At 35.6% G+C, this 14,629-nt stretch overlaps 1 protein-coding gene across 4 annotated transcripts in view; it reads left to right on the top strand.

Annotated features, from left to right (window-relative positions):
* Positions 1–1,300: 1,300 nt before the first annotated feature.
* The window catches only part of gata4 (GATA binding protein 4), a 67,811-nt gene continuing 54,482 nt past the window's right edge, over positions 1,301–14,629 (top strand). Inside the window, exons 1-2 of one of the 4 annotated variants that reach the window (XM_039748455.1) lie at positions 1,301–1,419; positions 7,092–8,100. In XM_039748455.1, coding sequence (XP_039604389.1) covers positions 7,584–8,100 — 517 coding nt within the window. In that variant the 5' untranslated portion in view covers positions 1,301–1,419; positions 7,092–7,583. Of the gene's footprint in view, positions 1,420–5,842; positions 5,979–6,848; positions 6,924–7,091; positions 8,101–14,629 lie in introns of those variants that run through there. The other 3 variants (XM_039748458.1, XM_039748457.1, XM_039748456.1) reach the window with 3 other exon arrangements.

Here is a 14,629-nt window from a genome sequence, read left to right as displayed (position 1 = left end):
GTGCCTTTACCACTTTCTCTTCTTTAGTTTGATAAAGACAGCACAGTTTTCTTAATGTAGCACTTTGTGTGATGGGTATGTAACAAACTGAATTAGAATTAGTATGACTTTATACGGTCAACAAATTTTCAGAGAAAACAATCATAGAGAAGTAAAACACTGTTTATGTTACATGATGTATTCCAAGTGAAGTGTATCGAAGAAAATTTTGACATGATCTGAATTTTCTGCAAAACAAAAATCTATCTTGTGTCTTGTATATCTTTCACTGCTATTTTTCTTATCTGTCTATGCGCTTTATATACAGTGATGCAAAACTGAACAAATGTCAGAATTCTTTTTGCCAGTTGAATGAAAGCGACAATAAATAATTTGACGAGTGTTCAAACAGTTTTATTTATGATAGTTCTGCAGCTAATTAACCGAGATAAGCATGACTTTTGAAAACATCTCAGAGGTGAAAAGTTATGTATTCACTTATATCTCCACTCATACGTATCAACGGGACCTTTCAGGACGACGGTTAAAAGCTTAGCACAAACATTAAAGAGAGACAAGGAACATAAGTAATGGTCTCGTTTAAAGTGCTGTTAGACACTTGTATACCTGAAAAGCACAGCACATAAGACAAATTGCAAATGGTTAGATTGAAGCGACCACCGTGATTAGTGTGCGGTGCTCGGACATGGAATTCCTCAGGGCCCAAACGGCAGCCGTTTAGCTGACACTTACAATCACTACAGAGATACCAGTGGGGGGGTGGGTTGCACGAAGCAAATTGATTCCGAATGCTCAAATGTTATGCGTTAAGGTGATCAAGCAATGCAATTTGGGAATATGGTTCGAACTTTGCAACTTTGCAGGGGAGAAGCGTGCAAATGGATCAGACAGACTGATCAGGTATCGAGCTTTGCTTGATGAGAATGTAAGAGCGTCACTATGGTGCTTCCTCATGCAGTCTCATGTGTATATTTATTTTGCGTGAATATCTTTAATTAATGCACATTTTAAAAAATAATCAACACATAATGGTGTTTCCAGTACTTTCTGTTAATTTATTTAAAATTATAACAAAAGATGTTTAATTACCGGCCTGGTAATAATAGTCATCCGCATGTGCTAATCAGATTCCTGATTTTCTTAAGCTTCGAATTAACTCGTCCTCCTGTCGAAAGGTTTTTGAAATGGCCGAGACTGCGCGGATGAAGTCTTACGTCGAGGAGGAGGAGGGGTTTCTTGCCCTTCTCCGGTATTCCCCGGTTCTGAGCCGAGAAAGCGCCGACGCGCACGCATCATACGCCCATCTGGGAGCAGTTAGAGCCACAACAGCTTCCGTATAGCACGCGCGCGTAACTTCGTCTCTGAAGTCTTCACCAGGACCAGAGAGTGGCTGGAGCAATGACACGGTGAATGCGTCAGGTGAGGCTTAAGGGTGACACAGACGATTCAGGGTGTGACATACAATAGCTGGCAGCGGCATCAGAGCCAGAAACATAGAAATGATTTGTATGTTATCGTATGTATGTATGATTATATATATATATATATATATATATATATATATATATATATATATAGTCTTCATGTTTTTATAGTGTCTCCAAAGTATCGTTGTGATTTGTATTAATGGTTTTTATATATGCTGTGATAGAATGGCGTCCCGTCCATGGTCAGTTTCTTTCTTTTACTAACGTCTACTTAGGTAAGCTTAGACTTCTGTAACCCATAACTGGTAAAGTCGAGAAGAGAGAGATAATATGTGAATAATTTAACACAAAATAGGACAGGGGGCTTGAGTTATGGTAATAAAAGACGGGATTTATGTGCTCATTTACTTCTCTTTAGTCAAAAGTCATTCAATGGTATCCAAAACAGAAAATGACACCAATGTCAATGTAGAAATACTCGAGTTGATCTAAAAGAGAGAAGAAATGAACCATCAGACACCCGTTGACAAACAAAATGAAAATCATCTTGCCGCTCAGGCTCTGTGATTCCCCTATTAAATTCGTATATAGGAACATTTTCCTCGTTTTACAGTGCAGAGTATTTGTGTTCGTGTTTTGTAAAATAAAGAAGAATGTGAAATGTAAAAGCATTTAGGCAATAGGCATTTAGCTTGTTATCTATGTTTGCGTTGTCTCTGACCGCATCTATTTCAGATTCTCCCTCGAAGGCTCATGTTCTCTGTATTCGTAAGATAAAACGAAAAACACACAATTCGCCATTTCACCACCTTGATAAAATATCTTTGATACCGTATCTGGGAATCGACCTACGTTAACAATGGGGAGATAACTGATTAAATCCAGAGACCCTTTTGTTCACTCTGCACACGCACGCCCGGAGGAAAACTTTACCCAGTGAACAATTGGTGGCGACCTTCCCTTTTCCATAGTATGTGATAAAAATCTATGGGACACAGACACTCATAGTTTATCATTAATAATCTAAAAACGAAAAAACAGCGTCCACCATTGAAAACAAGCGTGTCAAGTGTAAATTTATGAAGAAAATCGCGCAATGTTTTTTTTTTTATTATTGCAGATAACTTTTTATAAAAAAAGGCTATTCGTTATTATTTTTGCTGTATTACTTGAATTCTCAAACATTAAAAACGGGTTCGTTACAAATGATTTGTTATCTAATAAGGTGTCCTTATAATTATTATTTATTATAGTATATTCGTGTATATGGTACTACGTGACAGTAAAAAAAAAAATTGGGCAGTACACTAACATCTTTTGTTTCATCTTAAGTTATCAGAAGTAAAAAACGTATGAAGGATACGCTTGATAATACCTCGAATATTTACAAATAATTTTACATCGTATTTGTAATTTAAAATGTTACACTAAGTTAATTTTAATGGTTATTCAATGGCAGAATTTTAATAATTACATCCTTATTCTTAACTGTATTGTAATTATGGTAAGAAAGGACCTTGTAGGATGCAGAGTATATGACCACATATGATCAGAATCAGAATTCACTTTGTTAACCAGGTACACTATAACTTGTATTAGGAATTTGACTTGGCAGTATTGATGCAAGAGGAACAACACTAAATACAATAGGATAAATTATCATTCAGTACATAAGTACAACAAATAATATAAAGAAAAAAAAAAAAATATATATATATATAAAGATGATGTTAGTAGTGCGGGAAAAACCGAAGTCAGTGTTTTAAATGTGAATAGTGAATTATCATAAGCCCTATTTACACTCTTATGCTCTTTTTTGAGGAGACAAAAATAACAATTTTATTGATATACACATGAAAATCTTTTCCTCGCGTTTGAAAATACGGAGCTCTTCCAACAGTAACCACGTTTAAAACTTAAAAGTAAATATAAATGTCATACGGGTGACCGTTTTTAATTTGTTATTCGTTTATGAAAATAATCTACTTCTGTCATCGCTGTAATCATTGACAATAACATGATTCGTTCCAGATATGAGGCGAAATATATTAATTTAGATAGATAGATAGATAGATTTTCTACAGCTACTACAATATCGTCCACTATAGTAATATTTTGAATAAAGCAGTAGAAAAAGTAAGACGCTTGTATGGCATAATCGTTTGAAAGTCAGCTTAAATAAGCACGTATAAACATGTACTGTAAATACTGGTCTGTGGTGGGTTGGCACCCTGCCCGGGATTGGTTCCTGCCTTGTGCCCTGTGTTGGCTGGGATTGGCTCCAGCAGACCCCGTTGACCCTGTGTTCGGATTTAGCGGGTTGGAAATGGATGGATGGATGTAAGTACTGGTTTTGTGAAAGATACATTTGAATTGTTTATCAGTTTAACTTGAACAGCTTGCTCAAACTCCATCCATAAATATACATATACATCTACATAAATTGAAAAATCTGTTAAATAAATAACCTGGTATAAATAACCACATAAATCCAGCACTTTCACAGTAGCCAGTTATAAGAATCCTACAAAGCTGCACCTGTATTTTCCCGCATTTGTTTTCCGTTCAGCAAGGATCATTTTCCAACCATCCGTCATTTACTTTCATGATCTGTTATGTCTTCCCAAGTGGGGGTCGCAGCAAGCCGTTGAACACACAACGCTACACAGGTGGACCCATTGTCAGTTTCATGTCAAGAATGATAACAAGTAATTGTATTATGCTCAGTCTTTTGGAGCTGTGGCGAATGTCAGGCAGACCTGAGTCCATACACGCATTATTGCATGGGGGTGACTTGAATGTTTTTTAATTATTCACATCATGGTGTATTAGTTCCGACAGAGAATATTTGCCACAAAAGTTAACTTATGTGGAATTTTCCGGTTGCTTTTTGTTTTTGTGGCGCCTAAAGTTTTGAAACACTTTTAGATTCCGTTTGTGCTGATACTTTTAACCAAATAAAACATTTGCATACGCAATGAAGCTTTAAATCACAGGAAAATCGCTACATACGATTCAGAAATAACGTTTAAATATGATGCAGGGAAATATAAAATATCCTTGTTTTAAATTATGATCCGTGTGCATAATTTCTCATATTTTACTCATATTATATTATAGTTCTTAATATTTGCTTTCTTTCAGCAACTGTGCATAATTAATGTCATACACAGATTTAACCATGCATTACTTTATTATTTTTCATGCTACAGTATTAAATAAAATGGAAAAGCAGTATAATACTGTACTGTATTTATTTTGTGTGTATTTGGGGGGTTGGATAATGGATGGATGGAAGGATAACTAGTTATTTGTAAAATTAAATAAGATGCACATGAATTTCCAGCCTTTAATTTTTATTGTATTGATCCATATTTTCTGTTAGAAGAATGAAGAAAAATGTACTTATTGGCATTTTTAATTTTAACTAGATTTTACTTAACACGCTGTCTAATCAGGGCGTTTGATTTTTGCTTGTCTTTAACATATTCATGCATTCATTCATTCATTCAGACAGACAGACAGACAGATGACATTAATTCATTAACTATGTCATTGTATCACTGGTAATGAAACTAATATAAACAGTTCAATGATTAACTTTCAGATGTTTTAACTGTGCCACATTTATCTAAATCCTATCAACCTGCTTAATCAAAGTTTCCGTGTAGGAAGGCCACAGTAAGAATGACCATATTCGAGTACGTTTATACTCATCATAGCTCAGTTGTATACTGTATACATAATTGTTCTGTTTGAGATATCATATATACTTTCATTTAAAGTAAACTCAAAATTATAAATGTAATACATTAATGTCTGCTATTTCATTTTGCTTTGTGTAATAAAATTGCATCTTGAGTAGTTGGATACAGAAGAACTGAGTATATAATAAGGAGTAATGTACATTGAATTCAGCTTCGATACCATGCTTTGCAGAGGCTGAAATCGGATAGCCCAGTTGTCACTCAAAGGTTAACAGAGACAAAGCAGGCATACTTAAGGACAACTCAAAGACAATGCTTTCATATTCTAAGGAAGATATTGGACAGTTCATCCGATGGAAATGCATTTTTACATATTTTTATCAATTTAAATAGAACATCTCTTTCAAACCACTATTATTGATGGTGAATTCAGATTTTAAGGGAAATAAAGCAACCAGCAAGCAGTGTAATATAAAATATCACAATTTTTATTTTTCACTCACTCAATATTATGTATTAACTAATAGCACTTCTGAAGCAGGCGGATTTAAAGTAATAGTGATTCCAATAGGCTGGCATGGTCAGAGTGTGGGACAGTCCCAAAGCATATGATCAAACCAGGAAAGTGCCAGACCTAGGGTCCTGGCCTGAGTACATTTTTGATAACCTGAGTTAAGATAAATGCGTGTAATATGTGATTTTTCATTGAGTTGTGCCTTTCTTTGCCCAAACCAGTGGAAAGCACATTTTGTCAATGGCCGAGTCCATACTTTATCTGAAATTCTACGTGAAAGGTCAGTTTCCAGACCTGAGCATGAACTTTTTTAAATAGAGTGGCAACAAGGTAAAAAATAATGGTGTAAAAATAATTGTTACTGTTTTGATTTAAATGATTGCTTTTCAGCTGTAAAAGTGACTCTGTCTTACTTTTCGCCCACGAGCACGTCAGGGTTGGGGCATGTTGGTGCAGAAAAAAAACTAGGAAGCTGATTAATTAAGAGGATTAATTGGGTAAATATTGCAAAAGATCTAGAACAATTCTGTAAAAGTTGTCCTGACTATCTAATAGTCTCATTGCTCCATACTAGGAGCAATGATTCCAGTGCCGACTTGCACAATCTAATATAAACTCTTAAAATGCTAGTTCTTTAATGGCACTTTGTGGTTGCTCCAAGAAGAATCACTTCTGAGAAGGGTTCTTTACACATAAATGTAGCCTTTTTGAGCTTTGAAGGGGTTCCTGATACGTGCACAAACCAGAAATCTGTAATTTGTTGTAGGCCACCTAACAGAGTACAATCATATTAAGACACCTGAGTTGTTGAATACTGAATACTGCCATAGTCAAAATCATTAATCTGTTTTTTTCACAAGTCTATCATTTGGAACCTGTTTTGAATCTAAACAATTTTTTTTTAATTCTTGAATCTTCATGTGGATGGTTCTTTTACGAGTCAAAAATGGTTACCCTGTGGCATCCCTCTGAAGAACCACCTTGGCACCATTATTTTTAAGACTGTATAACGGCGTTGCTTTAAAAATACCTTATTATTATTCAATTTCTGGAATGTTTGCGGTCGAGTTTTACTTAGTGGTGTGATCTGAGAGTGTATTTTATATTCAGAATTTTATAAGTAGCTTAGCATGTCACCAGTTCAGTATATAAATTGTGATTACGTCATCTAATGTGATAGCAATCGTTGCAGGACTCCCGCACGGTTGTCAGTCTATCACAGTGCACACTCACGCACACACCTACATTCACTGATAATGGGGCCAATGTAGAATAGTAAGTTAAAGTAACACATATTTTTTTTTTTTACTTCTAGTTAAAACTGTTCAATAAGTGATCAAAAACGTTTGCAGAAGTTGAGGAAATATTCGTGCGTGTCGACCTGTCAGTGTATGTGCACTATGCTCGTTAGGTCGGTTATAATTTTTCGTTTCTGTTTTTCAGGACAAGCAAGAAAGAAGCTGAATGAACATTTTTGGATGCCTACAAACTATGGGAGGAAAGGAAAGCAACGGGACAGTCTGACTCCAGGATCGAGTTTGGCAGCTCCTTCCGCGGAAAGAGAAAAGTACCATGTGGCTCTTCCTGTGAGGACAAGGTTCCTCCTTATCTAGTCTCTTCCTATTCGGATAAATATCGGCAGCTTTCTGTTTTCCTCGAGCATTATGCGTTAATAGTTAATTAATGGAAAATTCGTGAGGAAAGTTGCATGACTATTCCTGGCTCCACTACATCATGCGTTTCGTGTTTGGTTTCCTTCATTTGACAGAAACACGTCAAGAATAGGCCGTGCCAACAAGGGATACTAATATTTATTACAAGAAAAAACTTTAGGGCTTCTTCATGTAAGAAGGATAATCTGACGGAGACATTTGGAGATAAAGGACCATTCCCACACAGCAGATGTACTGATACTTATGTAAAAGGCAGTACACCATGTATCAGGGTATCGCTATGACAGCAAACCATGGACCACCTTCATACGAAGGCTCGCCGAGCTTTGTCAACAACCCGGCGGCATCCTCACCTGTTTACGTACCTACAAGCCGTGTTACATCTATGATACCAGCGCTGCCTTATTTGCAACCGCCTTCAACGTCTCAGCAGGGCTCTTCAGCCTCCAGTCACTCCATGTGGGCTCAGGCCGGTGTAGAAGCTGGGGTCGCTTACAACCCGGGTTCCTCTTCGCACCCTTCTCACGTGTCCTCACGCTTCTCCTTCTCAGCCAGTCCACCTATAACAGCCTCGGGCTCCTCCGTAAGAGAAACCTCAGCCTACACCGTTCGGGAACAGTACGGTGGTAGGAGCTTCGGCAGCACCTACCATAACCCGTACCAGGCTTATGTTGGATCCGACATGGGAGCGGCGTGGCCTCCAGCTGCCTTCGACAATCCAGTGCTGCACAGCCTGCAGAGCCGGGGGGTTCCCGGGACGGTTAGGCACCCGAATATAGGTGAGTACTACCGTAACTAGAAGAAATACTGACCGTTGTAAAACTCACAGCCGCCCAAATCTATTTACTGGTCAAGTCAATGTTAAGTGCGTTCAGCAAAGAGAAGAATGAAAACGAAAATCGCGTGTCTGCAAGGCAATCATTTTAGGCGATAACTCCGTTTTTAGGATATGTGCGCGACTCTGAAGTTTTTCGATTAAATAAGTAACATGATAATAAACGTCTGAGAAAAACACGCATTTTACTTCGTTTTATATATATATTGAGTACGAAGTAGAATGCGTGTTTTATATATAATATATATATATATATATATATATATATATATATATATATATATGATGTAAAGTGTTTTTCACGAAAGTGCACGAGCCCTACACCTTAAAATACAAGAACAACTCACCTGCATGTAAACTACAGGCATTGGAATGCTATTTACTTACGCTAAAACTTACATTCAGACTTTAGGACGATTTATTTTTGTTGATAATATGCGTTTAAAGTGATTTTGTGCGGAGGTAGTTTTAAGGTTTGTCGGCCTTCCATTTTTGCACAAATTGTTCTACAGTTGAAGACAGATAAGTCGAAAATACTCACGGTTTTAAAATGAAAAATACACAAAAAATTAGTTCAATTTTAATTCTGCTTTAAAACAAAACAGAGTAAGATAAATGAAAATATTGCCCAGTTTGAATTTTGCTTTGCTGTTAATTCGAACTTTTAAGTTTACATACTTTTTATTTTATTGAGAAAAATCTTTGTATACCGTTATTCAGTCTGTTGGCTCTCTCTCATTACTCGTTAGGGGTGATTTTTGAAACTGATGAGTAGACAGAGCAAACAGTATTTTCGACTAAAGAAGCTTCTTATAAGCAATTTGGAAAATTATAAAGCTTAACGAAGTAAAGTGCCTTGTTTCTCGAGAATATTGTGATACATTTTATATATATATATATATATATACAGTATAAAATATGATTACGGGACTGAATCTGTGCAGACATATGTAAAATAATTATTTAATGATCAATAAAGAACGTGTTAAATTAATGTTATCTTAACGTGTGCGAAGTAGATTTTATTGCTTGATTGATAGGCCTTAATTTAAAAAATGCACCATAATACACATTTGTAAAGCAGTTTATCCTTATTCGTTTTCTGTATATAAAAAGAAATCCATATTAACTGAAAACGGCCGACAAACCATTTCATTTTTTGTTGTATTAAAGTTGCTATAGAAATCTTTCAATTACATATTAAATGTATTTTAAATATTTTGCAGTTTCTCAAACTGCATGAGGTGGATTATTAGCAGAGTTTAGAAAACCCAGACTTCCCATTTTAACATGTAATATTAGTAATATTTTACATATTGCATTTGTATTTAAATTAATGCTTAAAGTTAAATGATTTCAAAATAAAAAAGGTGTTCCACTTAATGTATGTACTTTTCATTGAGACTTGTGTTTATGGTGTGGTTTTATAAAGAATATGTAAACAACAACAACATTTATTTATAAAGCAAATTTTCATATAAATAATGTAGCTCAAAGTGCTTTACATGATGAAGAACGTACACTTTGAATATATTTGAACATAACATGTTCATGCATACCATTTCAAATAGATGTTTTTACACTATATATTTGTTTGCTTATTTATTTGCTATTGTGGTTAAGTGTTTTTAGAAAGATAAACAGATATGTGCACAGACATATTAATTACATTTCTTATCAATCTAATTTGTTTAGTTATTTGTCATCCAGAGTTTTTATTTTTGTTATTTTAATTTATTGTTTATTGGTTTGTTTGTTTTGTGTTTACTTTTGGAGGCCTTATTTACTGTTGAACCTGGAACATTTGTGCCCATCTGTCTTATCAATTTATATTCTCATGTAATGCATGTAAATGTTTTTAGTAAAATTTTAATTTTGAGACTCATCCACAAAATTATTAGTTTCACTTATTTAACTATCAATATTTATCCGTTTCGAAGGTTAAATTTGAATTCAGTCTTTCTCACAAGCATGGGGAAAATTTAAATAATAAATACTAATTAAAACTACAGCAGTAGTCAAGAATTGTGCAATTATATTTCCTACAGCAGACACTAATGACTAGCTGATGACCTTCTGTCTAGATTAAAAATTGTTATAAGTGCAGATTTTGCATTATGGATGGATTCTTTATTTACAGTTTTCTTCTGACTCTTTAAGAAGTTATGGTCCAGTTTTACTTTTTAGTCTGTTTAATTTTTTGTTGCTAGAGTGTACTGTCAGACTGAGAAATCCTTCCTCTGAGGAATTATTATATTATTTTATCCAGATTATAAATATATGCATCAAATAGTAACTAAAGTATAACATTGATTGCCTAATTATATTAATTCAAGGAGCAGAAGATTATTCCATCCACTGATTAAATAACATAATATGGAATCCTAGGCATAAAGGAGAAGAAGATTTAAATGTAATCCTCATACCAGTGTTGATCATATTTCTAAAGACTAAGTTTATTTTTATATAACACATTTGCAGAGTACTGACTTAGAGCAGCTATACTGTACATACAGTATTTACAACTATAATGTGCTAACACTAAAACTGTCTGAAACTAAATATATTTGACTTCTACAGACAGTGTCAAGCATAAATGCTATAATTCAAAGTAAATTCTTTCTCAAAGTATCTGGTAATAATGAAGGATAATGCAGACTCATACTGGTATTTAAATATTGTAGACTGTCCGCCCAGTCAAAGTGGGCATTGTACATTTCTATTTTCCTTATGCTTAAACTGGGAAGCCCCTATCTAGTCTTCTAGCTCATTTAAGAATCACAATCCTCGAAAAATAAGCTGTTTATAATTTAATTCACAAATCAAATTCATCATTTGGAGACCAACTTGTTTCAGTGTTTAAAATGATGCTGGTAGATCATATATGTACACCTTTTAAGAAAGTTAAATGTATTCTGCCATGATGTATTAATGTTCATGTTGAAGAAATGCTGGTCATTAATGGCTTCAGTGAATTATTCAAAAGGCTATAAACTGAGGACTGATTAAAAAGTTTGCAATATAAAGGAAAAAACTAATACTTAAAAATTTAACGTTTTCTGAAAAGCATAGGCATTTTAAGTCTGGTTAAAACTCAACGGGCACAGCCATCTGAAAACATTTCTAATGAGTTATACCAGCTAAATCTGCTCAATCTTAAAATTGCAAATTTTATATAATGCATTCATTACATTGTGACATAGAGTATATTTAAAAATGGGAGTTATATAGAATTTATTAAAGTTCTCCCATGTACCCTGCTTTGGAAACCTTTTTCAAAATCACCTATTCAAAGTCCTATGGTGTAATCACAATTAAGGAAAGTTGTTCTAAGCAAGAGGTGCTACTGACATAAATTACATTTAAGACATTATAATTTGCTTTAATTAATAGCAACATCTACAACTATGCTCCCAGCATTGCTAAATGTCTTGGAAAAACATGTCTTTATGATAAATAATGTTGAGCCAGTAGTCTTTTGTACTCTTTTATTTGATGTAATACATAGAATGGATGGGCGGCACAGTGGCGCAGTGGGTAGCGCTGCTACCTCGCAGTTAGGAGACCCGCGTTCGCTTCCCGGGTCCTCCCTGTGTGGAGTTTGCATGTTCTCCCCATGTACTCCTCCAGGTACATCAGTTTCCTCCATCGCATTGGCGATTCTAAATTGTCCCTAGTGTGTGCTTGGTGTGTGTGTGCCCTGCGGTGAGTTGGCGCCCTGCCTAGGTTTTGTTTCCTGCCTTGCGCCCTGTGTTGCCTGGGATTGGCCCCTGTGACCCTGTAGTTAGGATATAGTGGGTTGAATAATGGATGGATGGATAGAATAGATTGTTTTTTTTATTACGAGAATGACAGAAAAAATGCAATATTATACAATGTTTTGAGTCAAATGTCATTTTTCTATCAAAGGTTATATGCATGCATTCATCACTTTTATAATCAGCTTTTAAGTTTGTAGGAACAGAATCTTATATGTAATTCAGTTTCATTTGTTTTGGTACATTGGCCTTTTCAGAGTACAGGCTCAGAGCTTTGAATTTATACTAATAGCACTGGATGGAAAGTGGGAGCCAAGCCTATAGACATTGTGCTAGTCTGTCTGAGAGCACATCCAGCCTCAGATTTTGGCCAGGTTAAAGTCGCCCATACATGCGCGCGCACGCACACACACACACACACACACACTCATTTAAAGGACGATTTTAGAGTCTACACATCTTTCAGTATGGGTGACAGAAACAGCATCTGGAGAAAAGCCCATACAGTCACATGAAGATCACTATCTCCACGTATTTATGTAAATAGTGGCTTGTCCAGAATTTGAACCAAACTTGGAGCTGAGAGACAGCAGATCCAACAGCTGTGCCCCTCCTCAAAAGTGTCGTTTATTTATTTCTTTATTTTTATCATTTTAAAGCATATGTGTTCAGATTGTATAGCTATAAGTGTATACAATAGCTACACTTCCAAATATTTGTGTTAATACTGTTTAAAAGTAACACATTGCTATTTCTGCTTCTAACTGGACACAATGCATAGATTAATATGGCATGGGTATCCATTTTCTCAAAGGGTTACAACACTGTTTGCATTAAGAAGTGCTTCTTGCTTTCCTTCTTTTTGTACTTAATGAAGCAACCATCAAGGGAAGGCAAGTTGTCACCTTTGGCCCATTTCTGCTGGGTTATGCTCAGATTCTCTGCATTCTCAACAGAATGAGCAAATGGATGGGAAAGGCAGGCCACAGGCAATGGAAAATTTTCTTTTGTTTTATTATGATATTATTATATATATAAAAATGTACTCTCATAAGGTCTTCCTATCTTTAAAATGTAGTCCACGTAGGTCCACATAAGTCCAAGTTTTCACAATATTTTCATGTGTGTGCTTTATACCTGCTTTGGTCATTCATGTGTCAGTCCTCTTTGGTACATGTTCAGGATGCTTAAATTGGACTCCCACTGGATTCTCTGTTGGCATACAGTATTTGGTGGATTCTTGCACCTTAATGTGTTGCTGCTTTTAGCTTAACAGGACACCACTTCTATTCAGACAGTGGTTATTTATGTCATTGCCTTGAGGATGTCAAATTACATGACTAGGAATGGCAGGGGAAAACAATCTACACACTTCCACTTTGATTTTCTAGCCTAGTTGCACATTTCCAATGTTTTGTAAATTTGACCCTTTACTTCCCAGCCAATAACGTGCTGTCTGACTACACCATTGCAATACAGCAAGTTTACTGGGAATTATTGCCCTTCATTCTTTTTTCCATTCTGTTGTGGTATGTGACACATGAGACATCAGACAGACAAGCCTCTCTTCTATTTGCGAGGTACAAAACATGTTCTTCTTTTGTTTCCTTGTGGCTGCATCACCCTGAATGAGTACTTATTGTTTGTCAGCTTTCACACACACTGAGCCAACACTCATGACTTAAAACCTGTTTGATTTTGTTGGGGCAAGTTTTCTGATTGATTTCTGGGGATGTCATACTACTACTGGAGTGTGCTGCGATTGCTCCTAACTTGCTTAGATTATGTAAATAAAGTCTGAGACTGAAAATTGCTGGGAAATCATGTAGAGTGACAGGGATTTAACTGGGAATAATAATTTCCTAAAATTATAATAACCTCTCTTTAGAATTTGATAGAACAGTTAGAACGAGCCACCAATAAATTACTAAAGGCCTGCCCAATTCAGTCTCTGCTAGTGCTCATCACAATATAATTAGATTTAATTTCATGGTAATAAGTTTAATGTAGTGTTCAGTAGTGGGGAAAAATTGAAAACTGGAGAATGTTGTGACAGTATCTAAAAATAACTGCATGTGCGGAAAAAAGGGCACAAGTTTTTGAGCCAAACAATTTGTGCACAGGCTACAGTTGTTTTTTTATAGTATGGTTCAGCTTGAGATAATGGCAAAGCAGGTTAATAATGGAGATTTCTGAGTGTAGTGACAAAATCCAATGGGATTCTGATAAGCGTTTGGTTTATCATTTTGCAATTCTCCAATTTTACATTTTAAATTATAGTTTTGATAGTGTGTCAGTATATTTTGTTATCTGTACATTTTAGATTACATGGAGTCATTGAGCAAAATGATATTTTTATAACTTACAACCTATTTCCAGACCCTTGTCACACACCACTCACCTGGTAGCTTGTAGTGTCATCAAACACTGCCAACAAACAATGAGCCATGAGTCACTACTGCTGTCATAACTGGCAGCTACCATCACCCATGCTGCCAGTTGTAACCTTGCATTCGCTTTGGTTACCTTTTGCAGTAAGGTCTCTATAAACATCAGGGGGCTCATGTATAAACGGTGTGTACACTCAGAAATGTTATGTATGAACATTTCCACGCTCAAATCACGTTGTATAAAACCTAAACTTGGCATAAAGCCACGCAAATTTCCACGGTACCTCATACCCTGGAGTACGCAAGTTCTCCACTCGGTTTTTGC

This window comes from Polypterus senegalus, chromosome 3, assembly GCF_016835505.1.
Source record: "Polypterus senegalus isolate Bchr_013 chromosome 3, ASM1683550v1, whole genome shotgun sequence".
NCBI classification, from domain to species: Eukaryota; Metazoa; Chordata; class Cladistia; order Polypteriformes; family Polypteridae; genus Polypterus; species Polypterus senegalus.
This window is presented reverse-complemented; position numbering and strand designations above follow the sequence as displayed.